The sequence below is a fragment of the Beta vulgaris genome, chromosome 9 (genome assembly GCF_026745355.1).
Source record: "Beta vulgaris subsp. vulgaris cultivar EL10 chromosome 9, EL10.2, whole genome shotgun sequence".
Lineage (NCBI taxonomy): Eukaryota > Viridiplantae > Streptophyta > Magnoliopsida > Caryophyllales > Amaranthaceae > Beta > Beta vulgaris.
In genome coordinates this window covers 1207161-1223484 of record NC_079210.1, presented here as the reverse complement: position 1 = coordinate 1223484, position 16324 = coordinate 1207161, and the positions used below count along the sequence as shown (strand labels likewise).

At 34.9% G+C, this 16324-nt stretch overlaps 3 protein-coding genes across 5 annotated transcripts; 1 reads left to right on the top strand and 2 right to left on the bottom strand.

Moving 5' to 3' along the window:
• The first annotated feature begins 1243 nt into the window (after positions 1-1243).
• LOC104902575 (hypothetical protein) lies at positions 1244-8124 on the top strand. 3 transcript variants are annotated; one of them, XM_010690391.4, is made up of 8 exons: positions 1244-1515; positions 2739-2769; positions 2998-3016; positions 3968-4065; positions 5231-5329; positions 5875-6047; positions 7153-7246; positions 7348-7639. In XM_010690391.4, the coding sequence occupies exons 1-7, from the start codon at positions 1348-1350 to the stop codon at positions 7237-7239; spliced, it is 675 nt and encodes a 224-aa protein (XP_010688693.2). In that variant the 5' UTR covers positions 1244-1347; the 3' UTR covers positions 7240-7246; positions 7348-7639. The 3 variants fall into 3 exon arrangements, with proteins under 3 accessions (XP_010688693.2, XP_010688694.2, XP_010688691.2); XM_010690392.4 differs by lacking the exon at positions 7348-7639 and adding an exon at positions 7721-8124 and having other exon boundaries at positions 1245-1515; XM_010690389.4 differs by lacking the exon at positions 7348-7639 and adding an exon at positions 7744-8124 and having other exon boundaries at positions 1247-1515.
• A 70-nt stretch (positions 8125-8194) lies between these two features.
• On the bottom strand, positions 8195-11928 carry LOC104902574 (cytochrome P450 86B1). The gene is made up of 2 exons (XM_010690388.4): positions 10315-11928; positions 8195-8715 (listed from the first exon to the last, which is right to left on the bottom strand). Exons 1-2 carry the CDS (start codon positions 11629-11631, stop codon positions 8311-8313), a joined length of 1722 nt encoding a protein of 573 aa, XP_010688690.2. The 5' UTR covers positions 11632-11928; the 3' UTR covers positions 8195-8310.
• Positions 11929-14047: 2119 nt separating this feature from the next.
• On the bottom strand, positions 14048-14482 carry LOC125493851 (uncharacterized mitochondrial protein AtMg00240-like). The gene has a single exon (XM_048637377.1). The coding sequence runs from the start codon at positions 14480-14482 to the stop codon at positions 14048-14050; it is 435 nt and encodes a 144-aa protein (XP_048493334.1).
• Between the last annotated feature and the right edge of the window lie 1842 nt (positions 14483-16324).

Genomic DNA, 16324 nt, shown 5'->3' with positions numbered 1-16324 from the left:
ATTACACATACGATCACCACAATATATGTATCAAATTTAGCTTCTCAATACAACTAAACAAGTATAATAATCTATGGATCCACTCTAGGTCTCATACATGTTTTTATAATGAAACTCATCATATAACATGCCATAAAGTAGAAGGGCCCAAGATACTTAAGTCTAATGGTAAGCTAAAAATGTCAGGCATGCATTTCTCCTCATCCTTCGCCTATTTCTCTTCCCCTCTCTCTCAGTTCCTTTAGAGTCACCATTAACAACCTGCAACCACCATATCCTCTCCTCCATTAATGGCTGAAACGGCTGCCTCAACCACCACCACAACCAGAACCTCCGCTGTCGACCTGCCGTTGACGAATTCGAGAAGTTTTGAAGCAGACATGACCGCTTAAACACCTTCAGTTCATATTGGTGATGATGTTCGATTAAAAATAATTATTGCAAGAAAAATATATATGGATATTCCTCAACATTCATTGAATTGTGCTAGATTTCGATGGAGGCCGAGCAAGAATGAAGATGAGATTAGGAATTTTTTGTAATTTTTCGAAAAAAAAAGAAAAAGAAAAAGAAGAGAACGCTACTTTTCCTCTTCCAACGCTATAAATTATGACGTTTGCCAAAAGCTATCTAAACACTACTTCAAACTCTAACCACTACTCCAAACTCTATCATGCCAAACACTCAATTAGTGTTTTGACTTAGTCAAAACACTAAAAGCTAGTTCAAAAGCTGTTGCCGAACAGGCCCTAAGAATAAGCCAATACAATGTTAAACCGAACGGAAAATTTATATTCGACATTTGACAAATCTTGTAGAATTATAAACTAAATTAAAAAAAATAACACGAATAAACGTATTTTATTTCATTTTACATGCTAACTAAATGAAATACTTACAAATATATATAAATAATCAACAAACTAGATTCAAAAAGATACAAAAAGAAAAGATATGAATTGTTTAATGTAAAAAATTATACTATGAAAGTATACGATAATAAAAAGTGTTTTAATATATAAGAACTTTTTATAGACTTTAAGTTATATCAATTTTTTTATATAAAATAATAACGAGCCTGTTCACGAGATTTTCTAGCCGAACTTGGTCTTATTCAGCTTGACTCATTACGATCTCGACCCGAGCTTGAATCCAAATCAAGCTACTACGAGCTGAGCTTTGATCGAGTCGAGCTTGTACTGTTCATGAATAGGGTGAATTCATCATCATCCCTAAACCCTCATTATAAGATTTCTACTCTGAAACATTAAATATTGAAAATTGGGGTGTATTAGTGGTTAAATTTTGAGAGAGAGGGGGGAAAGAGAAAGAGTTGGAGAGATAACAATGGAGCGAAGGAGTGAGATCGTGAAGAGAGCAGAGAAACTGGTGGAGGACTTCATGGGAGGCAACGACGCTTCTCATGATGTTGCTCACGTCTTTCGAGTTCGCGATTTAGCACTCTCTCTTGCAACTGAAGAAGGCCTATCTTCATCCCCTCATTCCATGTTCATCGTAATAACTTTTCTCTCTCTTTTTTGTTGCATCAACTATTTGATTGTGATTGTGTTTGGAAAAATATGCTAAAAATTGAATAAGAAGTATATGAGGAATTCGTGCTACGATATACTTCCTCTGTTTCAAAATATTCTGACGGTATTTGTGAATTTTATATAAGGAAAAATATAGTCATGCTCCACATTTAGTTTCAAAATACTAAGTCTATTTTTTTATTACAACATTTGATTATGTTAATACACTCGCTAAAGGCGAATGTTGCATCTAAAAAAACCAGTGGAAATATTAGATTTTTACTCCCTCCGTCCCATAATATAGTGCTTGTTTCTTTTTTCACGGTCTTCAAAACATAACTTTGACCTTTAATATCTTTAATTCATTATTAATAAAAAATATAAAAAATTGATATTATGAAACTACACATTGAGACGAATCTAACAAGATCCTACATGAATATGTTTTTTTATATATACAAATGAAAATATTCGGTCAAAGATTTTAAAGTTTGACCACCAAAAATGAAATAGGCACTATATTATGGGACGGTGGGAGTATAATCTTTAGTTATACTAGTGAGAGATATTAATGATGAAAGTTGTGCATCGGGAAGGAAAAATGTTTCAGTTATTCGGAGGGACTTCTATGTAGTGTAATTCACTGTTATTTTTGCTTACTCATATAGAGCTAGGTATTAATTAGCTAATTTGCAAAAAGACGGATAAGCTTATTAGCTCAATTGGTGGGGAAATCGCCGTGTGACTTTAATTTTAATGTAATAAGTTCGAACCCTACTACCTACTTGTGACTGTTGGTATAGTAAAGTCCTTCTTACTAAAGGGTTCCTAGATGTGTACGAGTACAAATTCGGTTATGAGGACTAAAAACCACAAGATTTCAACATTTTAGGATATGTTGGCTCTTTTCTTTACTTATTTCTTCCTAAAATGGACTACCTCCATTCTTTTGCAACAATATTTTCCCTTTTACACTATCTATTAAAGTAGTATGGAAAATGTTGTTGGATTCATTTTCATGTATATTTTTTCGAAATATGAACTATTTACTTAGTGATAATTAGAGATATTGATAACCAAGTGTGTATGTCAAAACGTGGCAACTAAAAAAACTCAGAGGAAATATCTTCTTAACATGAAATGAATAAGGATTTAGTATAAACTCATGTCATGCTTTCTGAACTTCTAATTTTTTTATGCTTGTAGGTGGAACTTGCTGCACTTTTACATGATATAGGTAATCCTCCTTTCTCACATCTCTGATCCTATAAAGTTGAAAGTTAGAATTTTGATTTTCAAGAATTATGTAAGAAATCAAGACCCTTCTGCATAAGCCCCAAATTAAACTGGAACAAGACTTTTGCTTTCTCCATCCATAACATACATTTGTCATTCATGAGGTTGTCTTTGTGCTTCTTATCTTTTGGTAATACTAATTGTGTATTTCATTGATGACCAATTCCAGGAGACTACAAATATGTTAGGTCAGTTATCCAGTCTCTATTAAACTCTTTTCTGCAATTGCTTTGGAGTTTTTGTCTAGTCTCATAGTAGTCTTTCTTATTGTTATGTTTTTTTAAAATGGTATGTGATAGTAACTCAGAAAAGTAGACCTTACTGATAAAGAAATCTATTGAAATGATCAGTAGTTGGTACAAACATAGGCAATAAAATGTGATGATTTTGGGTTCAAATGGTTGTTAGTTTGATAAACAATTCTGCTATGAGAATATGTAAAAGCGTTCAGAGTAAGTACCTCGATGGAAAGCTTCTTACTTTACTCCTCTATGGCTGAGAGTTCGTGACAACTTGATTAATCTAGTTCTTGTCACTTCAAAGTCTTTACAGTTTTAGGCTAAATGTGCAAGAACAACTTATGTTTCAGTCAAGTTGCACATACATATTAAGTATGACTATTTTGTTATGTTTTAGTTGGTTTTGTTAGCTAGCATGAAGTTATGAGTGTGATTTTGAGTGTATAAAAGGAATAAAGGTGTAGTGTATTCTGTCTTTAATATTGTCGACACAATACACATCCATACATTGATTTTCTCCTTCCTTGCTGGAGTCCAGTCTTTCAAAATACTTGGCTCTTAGGTATGTCTAGGGTAAGAGATTGTTGGTCAAGCTTCATTAGTGCATTGTCAAGAAACTTTATGCTAGTGTTGACTTGGAAATGGGAAATGTTGGCATATCTCACTAATTTATAATCAAAACAACACCTTTCTAAACTTTGAAATCATGGTGAATATGTAATGCTATTTGACTGAACAATAAGACAACCCTTGGAATTTTTAAATTCTTAAAACCCTGGCACTGAATTTGCTGTTACTTTTTTTTTTTCTACAGGTAAACATCTTCTTCTGTTCACCTGACATCTTATCACTTTGAATAAATTTTGTTTATTTACTCATTTGTGGACCTTTCGAATGCAGAGATCCTGCCGAGGAGAAGATAGTTGAGCAATTTCTTGAACAGGAAGGCATAGAGGAGAGCAAAAAGAAGGCAATAGTTGGTATTGTAAAAGGAATTGGTATGTTCTCCTTGTAGAAATGTTGCTCTTAAAATGCACTCTATAAAAAATTTTATACATCAATATTTTCCCCTAAACTACTTAGTTTGATTAACATATTTGTCCAATGTAGCCATCGACATAATTCGTTCCAAATCCGAACGGACCCGACTTTCGCGACTGGAACCCAAACCAAACTTGAAAAGGTGACAACCCAAGTTGATCCAACCCAAAATTGACCAGTCCCAAACCTGAATCAATAAGGCGTTAACTATAGATGTTCAAACGAACGTTCCCCAAACTGAAGTTCTGAACTATATCCAACCTGGTCGTAACCCATACACCCAAATTGACAGCTGTAGCGATCGTAGGCAGTTCATGTCTGAAAGTCATTTACATGACTGATTTGCTCTCTTGATAGTTGCTAATTTTGTGGAGGGAAAAACAATTTTTGTGCATTTTCTCCCAGAGTTATATTGAAAATCATTTACATATGCTATGCCTATCTTGAAGGGAAATATTGTTGATGATGTTCAGAAACTGCTGAATGTTGTTCGCCATAAAACTGATTAGACTCTATCAAGGTAGTATTAGTATGAGCCACCAAAGTTGTTTACGCAAATTTTATTTTTAAAAATAATATTTAGTATGTTTTATATCAAATAGATTATCTTAATCATTAGTGGTTTCTAAGAGTTACTCTTGTAGCTCCCTAACTTATTCCTTAATCTACATAGTTAACTTATAAGATTGTACCTAAAGTACCCTCCCCCCGGTATATCAGTTCTTACTTCTTAGCATAATCTTGGGATAATGTAGACTTTGTTGTGAGCTGAATGTCACCGAGAATGCATTATCCTTGCAATTGTTTTTGTTTCTCGTTGATTGTAGTTGACTGGTTTCCATCACAGATGGGTTCTTCTGCCCTTCATTTAGGGGTTACATCATGTGAACATGGCGTTTTTAGTCTTGATGTTAACTTTGTTTCTTGGGTACTTTGATCATTAATTGCCTGCTATCAAATTTGATCCTCGATTCCATGACAATTGACTTCGGTCTTCCTAATTGTTTGTTTTTCTTCTGTAACTTCTCTTAACCCCTACTCCTTAACTGTATGAAGCAGATATTGTATTTATTAAGCAAATGGACCATTAATTGGATTTTTTTTTATGGATATCTGGTTCAGGTTTCAAGGAGGAGCTTGCAGGACGTACAGATCAGGAATGCTCTCTGGAATTTGGGGTGGTGCAAGATGCAGATCGTCTTGATGCTATTGGTGCTATTGGTACGCTCCTAAAAAATCGCTGTTTTGTTTTGACTTAGCTTCCCAGCTTCATATGTGGACAAAGCGATGTAGCTCTTACTGGAAATTTGAAGGCAACTTAGTTAACTTAGTGCATTGATGAGATAGGTTTATGTGGAGAAAGTAGAAGCCATTATTAAGAAGATTATAAGCACAAATTTGCATTTATTGTGATAGATAACCAAATGATTATACATACCTATGTAAATGGCTTAAGAGCTAGTGCCTACTCTGCATAACACTGCACAGTTTAACGATTTGTAAAAACTATTTAATTTTCTCCAAGCAAATTTAACTACCCCAATAGCCATTTCCTTTCCTCACAAGGAAAAGAAAAACAGAAAAATGACCTTTCTAGAACAATAGCCAGTCTATGCCTCTTGGGTCTCGATGAGATGATCATGTGGAACTATTGCTAGACTATACCACTAGCCTAATATCTGTAACTGCATCTCAATATGCTTGTAATGAATGAGCCTGTTCAAGTGTACGGTGTGAAAAAGTCTTAGTTTGTTCCTTAATTCCAGGTATTGCTCGTTGCTTCACATTTGGTGGAAGTCGGAACAGGGTGCTGCATGATCCTGCCATAAAGCCACGATTGACAATGTCAAAAGACGAGTACATGGACAAAGATCAGCAGACTACAGTGAATCATTTCCATGAGAAACTTTTAAAACTCAAGGATTTGATGAAAACACGGGTAAGCTTGAGCTTCGCTTACTAATTGTCGGCTCAGAACTTCACTCTGCATATGCTCCCACTAGTCCCTCCTTTTCTTTTCATAGTAATCATTGTAGCATTTTGATTCTCATGATCTTCAATGCACATGTTTTACCATTAAAAACTTAAAATTATGTATGGTTATTATTATTAGAAGTTGAGAAGTTGAATATGCATATAGAAACTATTTTGACAACATCACTCATGTTTATTTAAATTTTATTTGAAGAATAGGTTGAATGTTGTGCAATGTGACAACAAAAGTCAAAATGATGTATTTATCAGAAAAACGGACAAAATATTATTTTTGATATTATTTGTCTAGTTGTTCATTCATTCTTTCAGTTTTAGGATGATCCCTTTCTTTTCCATATACTCTCTCCTTTCCATGAAGAAGAATCCCGTTACTGTAGATGTATATACACACTTTATGGCAAATTGGTGCTTGTAAAATGTTGGCTCCACTTGGTTTCTTTACTTTGTTTGATGAGGAGAGCTAATTTAGGTTTATTATATATTAAGCGAGAGAGAACGTGGAAAAGAGAGTGTATATGTGGGTCAAGTATAAGTAAAATATGATACTTCCTCCGTTTTTTATTAGATGTTACACTTTTAAAATCACGGACTCCTAGGTAATTTTTGGAGTGGAGAGAGATAGAGAGAATGAAAAACAAAAGGGCCCCATGTGAACATGTGATAGGAGAGAGATAGAGAGAAGTTATTACCCAAAATAAAAGTGTAACATCTAATTAAAAATTTCCTAAAATAGAAAGTGTAACATCTAAAAAAAACGGAGGAAGTATATCTTTTTCTATAAGAGGAATAAGGCATAGTAGGTACTTCTTTTTGGAATGGACACAAATGGAAAGTGGGTACTCGTTCATGGAAGGAAGAGAGTATGTAGTTTTAAGATTGAGACAACAACAGTCAATGCTATTATGTATTGCCTTATAAACAAGTCAGCTAATCTGATTGACTTCGTTATCGTTGCAATTGTTTGGCTTTGCAGTTTCTTGCACATCTATTTGAAGATTCATTCTAAGTTATTAGATTTTAACTTTCCTTCATGTATGTATTTGTTTCAGGCTGGGCAAAGGAAGGCAGAGAAAAGGCACAAGTTTATGGAAGAATTCTTGGATGAATTCTACCTGGAGTGGAATGGGAGTGCTTGAATAGACGGTAAAAATAATTTAGACTTCTAAGTTCTAACTGAATATCACAATGTGTATAATCCATATTCATGAACATGATTAGTCCAGAAGCATGATGTTGAAATCCAGGTGATTATCTCCTTGTTCGTGTACGAGTTGCGCATGGTGATCTTATTGTTCGTTATGTTCCTACTTTTTTTGTTTGAAGGCTTCGTTATATTCCTACTCAGTTGTACTTAGCTGACACCTTTACTAAGAATGTTTCTAGTCAATGCTTTTGAATTTTAAAAGTGTAATCCATAAGTGGTTTCCCGCACAGATTGAGGGTGTACTAGAATTATTTATAGAGTGCTATCATGATTCTGAGAGTGTGTAACCTAATTATGTTAAACATGTAGGCTCCATAATTATGTTGAGTGTAGTGCATGATGTTGAAGTGTAATGGTCAAGTGTGATTGTGCTAAAATCCTTTTAAAGTCTTTTTAGCACTCTATTTTTGTAGCTTGATTGATCATAGTGAACCAGGAATTGTGCACTGCTTCAGACGGGTGTGGCCGTGCGGCGAAGTTTCTCTGCCTGTGTTGTTCATTGCAGACTTGCAGTTGTTATAATCATACTATCTGAAAAACATATGTAGTTCATTGCAGACTTGCAGTTGTTTACTTATGACTACAGATCTTGACAATGTATTTGGAAGCCTATTTTGGTATGGTTAAGATATAAAAACTTCAACATAATGAATGATGGTTGTGGTTTATACCTTGTTTTTAGAAGTAATTTTTAATCAATTGTTATCCATTATTTAAGAATGGAGAAGTACACTGTATTATTCCGTGTACAAATTGCAAACTGTAATCATATTATGAATATTTAATCAAAATTCAAACACAAACCTATTACTATTGACATGTAGCTACAAACATACCTAAATACATAACATATTTTCTGAGTTTCATAAATTTCTACTCTTTTAATGTATTTTCTGTATGCATTTTCAATTTTCTTCACTCCAATACTTCATATATATTCTTATACAAATCATATCACTAAAAATAGCTAAAATCAGAAAACATAAAAACACACCATCTTTTACTAGTATTTAACCCTGAGATACTTGTGAAGTTCAGCTTCATCACGCCTGATGAGATTTACTTTTAGCCCATGTTTCATGTACATAGTCAGTGCAAGCTTCGGTTCAACCTTATGATTTTTTGCCACTTTCACATGGTATTGGTAGATTATAGATGCAGCAACAAACTTCATTTGGTAATAAGCGAAGTCTTTGCCTAAGCATAGTCTAGGTCCTCCATTAAAGGCGGTGAATTTGTAGGCTGATTCGCTCATGAACCGTCCATCTCTGAGCCACCTCTCTGGAATGTATTCTCTGCAGTCGTCACCCCAAATTGCTTCCATTCTTCCCATTGAGTAGATAGCATATATAACCTTGGTTCCTTTCTTTAGCACTGTTCCATCTGGGAACACATCTTCTTCAACAACCTGTACGTCATCAAGTATTTAAAGTCTTAACAATCAACGACAGAGAAATTTGTATGTAGTCCAGGATAGCTTAATAGGCGTAATGGTTAGGCCAAGTTAAAAGGGTTTATATTAAACAAGATCTTTAGTAGATAGAGCTTTTACTGGTCTGGTTTTAATTCAAAGCCAAAATGGTAGGACAACATTTTTGTATAAGAGAAAAGACAGGCTAAAATTACTATCTTCATAGTCATTTATTGGCTTTCCCGTTATAAATCTGTTATGGGTCTGCCTCGTTTGGCCAATTAACAAGGAAACCCACTATCGAACCACACCATAACCAATAATCGAGATCAAGAGGTGTCGGTGTGCATAGGAGGAGGAGGAGGACCATACTGTTTACGGCCCGTTTGGTAGTCGTTAATAAAATACGGTAATGGGAATGGATTTTAAGTGTAATTTTATTAGGGAAGCACCCTTAAAATCTCCATGGGGAGGCATTTTTTTCTCCATGGACAAGCAATCTCACCCTTAAACTTGTGTTTTTGTCTCCAAGGGGAAGCAATTTTCATTACCACTCATTACCACCCTACAAGGTGGTATTGGATGGGAATGAAAATTCAAGAAGGAAAGTGGACACTTTAGGATAAATTAGCATTACCATGGTAATGGACAATGATATTTTTCACAAATTTACACACAAATTCATTCCCATTACCACCATTTATGACCAACTACCAAACGGGCCGTTAGGGGTTTGTGGGGACTTGCACTTGACTGCAAAGTCAGATGAATTACCCTCATCAGTTATTGACTGGTATGACAAACTGTCATTTCTGAAACAAATTTAATGATATTTTGGAAGATCCAAGATTGGGTGGTTGATCTAGTGGCCTGGTTTTATCTGAAGGAATATTGATGATGGAAGTAAGAACAATAATCTGGGGTGTGGAGTATGGACCTATTGTTGTTGGGGGGGGGGGGGTCCTTCAACGAGTTCGAGATAAAAATAGCTCGAATCTTGGAGGCTTATCCAATGGTTGCGGTGGATAACCAGTGCATTCTTAATGCTGATGTGAACTCCTTAAAACAGTAAGTAGGTCATATATTGGCTTTCAGTTGGGGCTAAATTTAGAGTTTGAGATGTCTTGTACTGTATGTTTTTCATGCATACAGCCATACAGATTGATTCTATGTTTTACTCGAACTCAGGTGCATGGAAGTGCTAGCCTCTATCTATTAGCCAAAATAGAAAAATCAACTGGTACTCAGATCCCTTTCAATGGGATCTCATGTTAGTACCATTTGGCAGCTTGTGTGGTACCAATTTAAAGAATATTGGGTAAACCAATGATTGTGATAGATCATATAGAGGCTTATAATCCTTTAGGTTCTCGTGTGGGACACGGGTCCGTGTTTAAGGGTCTCAGTGGACTATATTATCCGAAATTTCATTGATTTTCCCAATACCTATTAGAATGCCAGGATTCGACACGGGTATATGTCATACAGTAATGAGTCCGAGTAACATAGGTGTCTTATACCGAATTTACTCCCAGACTAGAAACAACTTGAAATAATAAAAAAAAAGATGAGGGAGCAGATTTTATTTTTTTTTACCTCCTTGTGATCTACTGGCACTGAAGGGTACAGTCTGAGTGCCTCTGAGATAGCAGCCTGCAAATACTCCATCTTCTTAATTTCCTCTGGCCTAAATACAACTGGTCCTTTATTACCCCCATATCCTGCAATTTCTCTTTCACCAATGATTCTGCATATCTCAGCTACAATCTTCTCCTCTACTTCTGGATGTTGATTAATAAGCCAGAAAAACCAGCTGAGTGCAACAGATGAGGTATCTCTGCCAGCAAGGATGAAATTTACACAAATATCTCTTAAAAACTTGTCTGAAAATGGCTGTCCTTTTTCATCTTTTAACCTCATAAACACAGTCAGTAAATCAGATCTTTTCTTACTGTTTTCATCTTCTAAAGCCAGCTCCTTCTTTCGTGTTCGGATAACTTCATCAGCAAATTTATTTACTCCTTTGATTGATTCTTTCAGGTCTTTCTCTGGCCCAACGTTGAGATACCTCATTGTCTTCCATACACATGTAGGTGTAACAAAACGAAGAACTGTTGCTTCGGTTGCTTTCTCAAACGCCCGAGCAAATGGTACTTCTGGAAGTCCGAGGCTTAAACATCCAGGATCAACCCCAAAAGCAATAATGCAAACATTGTCGAATGTCAGCCTTAAGAGAACATCTTGTAAATCAATAGCCATAGATTTACTCAATGATTCTTCTTCAAAGACAGGTAATAACCTCTTATGAACTAACTCGAGCAATGACTCAGCAGTGAGTTGTCTAAATCGTGCTGAATGAAACTCAATGCTTGCTGTCTTCCTTTGCCTTTGCCATGTCTCATTATCTGCATTGAAAATCCCATCTCCAAGAAGGTCTCTTAAGGTGTTCCTAAAGTACCCCCCTTTAGGAAAGTTTGAGAACTTTGTCTTCAACAAGTGCTCCAAGTTTCGAGGATCAGATGTCACCACACAATGGAGACTACTGAACCAAGGTCCTTTGAAATGAAATGTTCCATTAGAACTAGTGGTGATATCAGTTAGCCATTCATAAATGTTTTGGCTAATTCCAAACATCAAAGAAGGCAACATTCCTACAACCGGCCATACTGGTAAACCATAATGTTTCTTTTGTCTTAGAGAATGTATCACTATGAAAACTGCTATAGCAAGGACGATTTCAAGGATTTGGATGTCATTCAACGAAAGAACAGGCCAGGAAATGGTGTTCCCGGTCATTCTGTAAGAAGAAAATGAGGACGAGGAAGAAGAAGAAGAAGAAGAAGCGATATTGTTGTTCATGATGTTAGGATGAATAATGGTAGTTGTATGAAAGTATAAGTGCCTTTGTTGCATGAGTTATATGAGGGTATGTAATGCATGTATGTGTTTCTTGACGTGCTTGATTTTATAGGGTGGTTTTGATTTGGTGAGCTGAAGGAGAAAGAGAGAAGAAGGGTGAGATTGTATGAGGTACCAAAAGTAGTAAATGTTGTGGGTCTATTTCTTGAAAAGAGGACTGATTTTGTTGGTGTTTATGAGTTTTTGGATCTTAAAAATTCTTATCTTCAGGAGGGAAATTTATTGAATGTTTGGTGTTTTAAAGGATGGGAAAATTGAGTGTCAAATATAAGCATTGAATCATTGAATGGGTGTTGACACAAATTGGGAGGATGGGAAGTGGGTGTAACAGTTAACCTAAGTGTTAACTGTTTAGTGCTATTTTTTGCTACACTTTCCGTAGCATACAAGTATAGAATTTAGGATTACTAGGTCTAGGAGCTTTCTACTACAACTTCTAATTAACACTTTGCTTAATGGAAGATGTGGACTTGGTAACCAACATTTTGTTTTATATGTACTCGTAAGTCGTAACAGTTTGTAAATAATTGTCTTGTTTGATTTTTGTTGTTACTCTTTTTACATACAAGTAAACTTATTGGTTTTTGATTTTTTTTTTTAATTATACAGTGATTCTAGCGAGAGTTGAGTCATAATTTGTTGATTTTATATTCGTAAAATATACGGTCAAAGATTTATAAGTTTGATGTCAAGCATGAAAATGATTTTAAGGAATAGAGGTGTACGTTTAGCCGTGATGGAAATATAGTTACAAATGATACCAAGTAGTCTCGTTTTTGCATTCAATTATTTAAATTGAGGAATCTGTGCCAAATACTATATACTACTATGAATAAAAGAGAAAATATTATATGATTTTGGTATTCTTAGATCCTCAATACAATTAGTATTTTCTTTCATAAAGGTCAGAAGAAGAAACATTAGGAGACCCTCTTTATGAGGAAAATTTCTAATGTGTTATTTATATACAAGGATGGAATATAAAGCGAAATTACCCAATGTTGAATATTGAAACAAAAATCAATCGAGTGCCCCACGTTAGCAAATTTGATGCTTTATTAATTTCCCTGTAAATATGATTAATGCTCCGGTTGGTGAAGTAGTTTAATAGTATTCAAAATTATTATTTTTTTAAAATAAGGTAAGGAGAAAAGAAGATTAGGAAACCTCCGTACGAGGGAAGCTCCAACGTATGCAAAGTTATATGTGAACGAGTGCTAAGCACAAAGACATACTGAGCCATGATGTTTCCTTGGATTTCAAAAGGGAAACAACGTAACAACCACCTTGTAATATAAGCCATGAAGTAGGTGGCTTAATTTTGTAGAAAAGGTTGGAAGTATAAACTATAAATGCTAACAATACACGCTAATAAGATGATCAGATAAATACCTTCTAACTAACTATAAGATCAACTATGATAAATAAATTTGGGTTAATAAATGGGAGATGATGAGAAATAAGAAATTCATGCATAAGCCACATTTTTTGAAAAACTGTGGCATGGGAAGTATACACTTGTGCGTAAGAGAAGGTTTCTTGTTTGACCTCCTCAACATCAATTTGTAATGAAACTGACTGCCAAAATATAAAACAGTTAGGACTAATGGCATTGGTGGCCATCATGAGCAATTCTCAATGATCTTTATAAATGGATAACCTATCTTCTTAAGAAAACAGTAGTAATCTAGATGTTCTCTATGTACTTAGTAGTTAACCACTAGATGTTCTCTATGTACTTGTATTTAACTACTAGATTCTACTCATCGAAAATGGAACAGACTTACTCTACACCATGCTCCTCGGAACACAATAGAATTTTCAGCTCTAGGAGGGCAGTTGTTCAAGAAGGGTTGTACATAAAATTAGAGGTGATTATGGGCCGGGCCTAAAAAATTGCCGTTAGCCGCGTCAGGCCAAAATTCAGGCCAAATTTTTGTGACCAAAACCTGCTATTTCGGGCCAAAATGAGCGGGCTTTTCGAGCCAAAATCGGGTCAGAGAAAACAAAATAGACTAAAAAGTGATTTTTGGCTTGCCCAAAGCAAAAACAAATTCAAAAAATTATGCCCAAACACGCCCAAAAATCGGGTCGGGCTGGAGTTGATCATCTCTGAATAAAATAAAAGAGTGTTAAATTGAGTTCAATTTAGTCCTCTTTATTCAAACTGTGTCCTATCGAGTGCTTTAGTAAAAATATCTGTCAATTGAAACTTAGTAGGAACATATGACAGACTCACTAATCCTTTAGTCACAGTATCACGAACAAAATGACAATCAATCTCAATATGCTTAGTACGTTCATGAAACACTAATTCTTGGCAATATATAACGCAGATTGACTATCACAATATAATCTCATTCCTGCATAATGCTGAATCAATGATCACCAAGTACTTGTTTTAACCACTTTATTTCACAAACAATGGCAGACATAGATTGAGATTCTGCCTCTGCAGACGAATGAGAAAATGTAGGTTGCTTCTTAGTCTTCCAGAAAACAAGGAATCTCCCAACAATACAAACCACCCACTCAGAGATCTTCTAGTAATAGGACAACTAGCCCAATCAGAATCACACCACCCTTCCAGGCGGAGATCACTATCAGAACGAAATAATACACCTTGTCCTGGATTTTTATTCAAATATCTAACCACTCTTTGAGCGGCCTCCCAATGAACAACTTTAGGAGCCTGCATAAACTGTGACAAATTATGAACAGAATATGCCAAATCAGGTCTAGTAACAGCAAGATAAATCAATAACCTGCCCATCAATCTACGATATTTTTCCGCATCATCAAACGAAGAACCATAAGCCAAAGCAAGCTGATGATGCTGCTCCATAGGAAACCCTGCCGGCTTAGCACCCAATAAGCCGGCTCGGATGTGATATCCAAGGCATATTTGCGTTGACTCATAAAAAATCCCTGCGGCCCCCTGGCAATTTCAAGGCTTAGGAAATATTTCAAAGCATCTAAATCCTTCATTTTAAAACATTTTTCAAGGTAAGCTTTGAAGTTCAGTAAAGCTTCTTAATTATTCCCTGCAATAATCATATCATCCACCTAGATAAGAACGTTCAGCTGAACTTTTCTCCTAGTCAAAGTAAACAAGGAATAATCAGAATAAGACTGCGTAAAGCCATAGGCTTTCAACGCAGTGGCTAATTTAGCAAACCAACATCTAGGCGCCTGCGAACGGTAGTCATTTCAGTATCATGTTAGGACTATTTATTTGTAATTATGTAGTACTCAACTTTGCTGATTACGTGCTTTTATGTGTGTGTTGATCATGGCTATGCCTTATTGATCATGTGATGATCCATTTTGGTGAGCAATCTCTAGGGATCAATAATGCATCGTCTATCTACAGGTTTGAAAATGATACATCATGGGTTCAGGATTTGGAGAGCTTGTGTAGTTTATTTATCATACTCTGATTTTATGTTTTCGTACTTCACTTTGACTATTGTCGTTGACTTTGACTTTTGGTTTGGTTTTGGAGTTGACTTTGTGGTTGACTAAGTTTTATTCATAAAGTTTATTTATTATGTTGTCCGCTTCAAAATTCTGAATAAGCCGATTACGTTATCACACGAGAGATAATTCTTTGATGATTCTCTAAGTTTTATATTTAAAAGGTATTTTGAAAAATAGAGAATTGTAGGGGTGTACACATATGAAGCAAAGCGAGGTGCAAAACAATTCATGTCAATAATAAGTGGCTTCTATCATCTATGTGTCACATAATGGTGTAGAGAGAAAAAATTGAAATCGTAAGTATTTAAATTGTTATATTTCTAAATATACGAAGAAAAAACAACTTTATTTTTTTGTGTCAACAGATAAAGACTCATTTATATATACTTTTGACATAGTATTTTTTTTTTTTTTATAAATTTGAGGATGATATTTTTCATATTTGGTCATTGTTAAAGAGAATGGTGGGGAAAAGATTGTGGGATGATATTTTTTAGAGATCGGAAGTTAGAGAGAGAGAGAGTGAGATGATCTTTTATTTTTATAATGAATAACGGTAAGTATCAATCAGCATTTGTTTTATCGAAAACTTCCTTCGTTTCTTTCTATGTGATACAAAACATTTCGACACTTAGTTTTAGGAGGATGACAGATAAGATAAATGAATACATTTTTAGTAAACATTTAACAAGTAATAGTCACCAAACCGGGCTACTTGAATATCAAAAAGAAAAAATGTCACGCGATGTCAGGCGGAGTGGAAGTAGAACAAGAAAAGGCATCAATTTAAGAGACGGTTGACCGATTGGAGACATCCAATCATCCGTGGTGTTTAAATTTCTCTAGGAATCCATTCGTTACTCTTTTGTCTATCATCTGCATAAAATCATACATGTGCTAAAGGCCCAAAATGTTTGTAGCACTTAAAAAAGAAAATAGAGGAAGTATTATTAGTTAACATTTATACATAAATCTATATTAAAAGGCGTTGCCAAACAAATTCACCCTTGAGTGAATAATATTTCACGTCAATGCCTACAAACATTAAAAAATGAGATTTATGTAACCTATATATAGGTCTTGAATATACAATCTTGAACCTAAGTATTAGTAACTTGACAATTTATCCAAGTGTGATCTTATAACTTATATGATAAACAAAGTTTTTTAAGAAAAGATAATATACAATGAATATAATTAAGAAAAT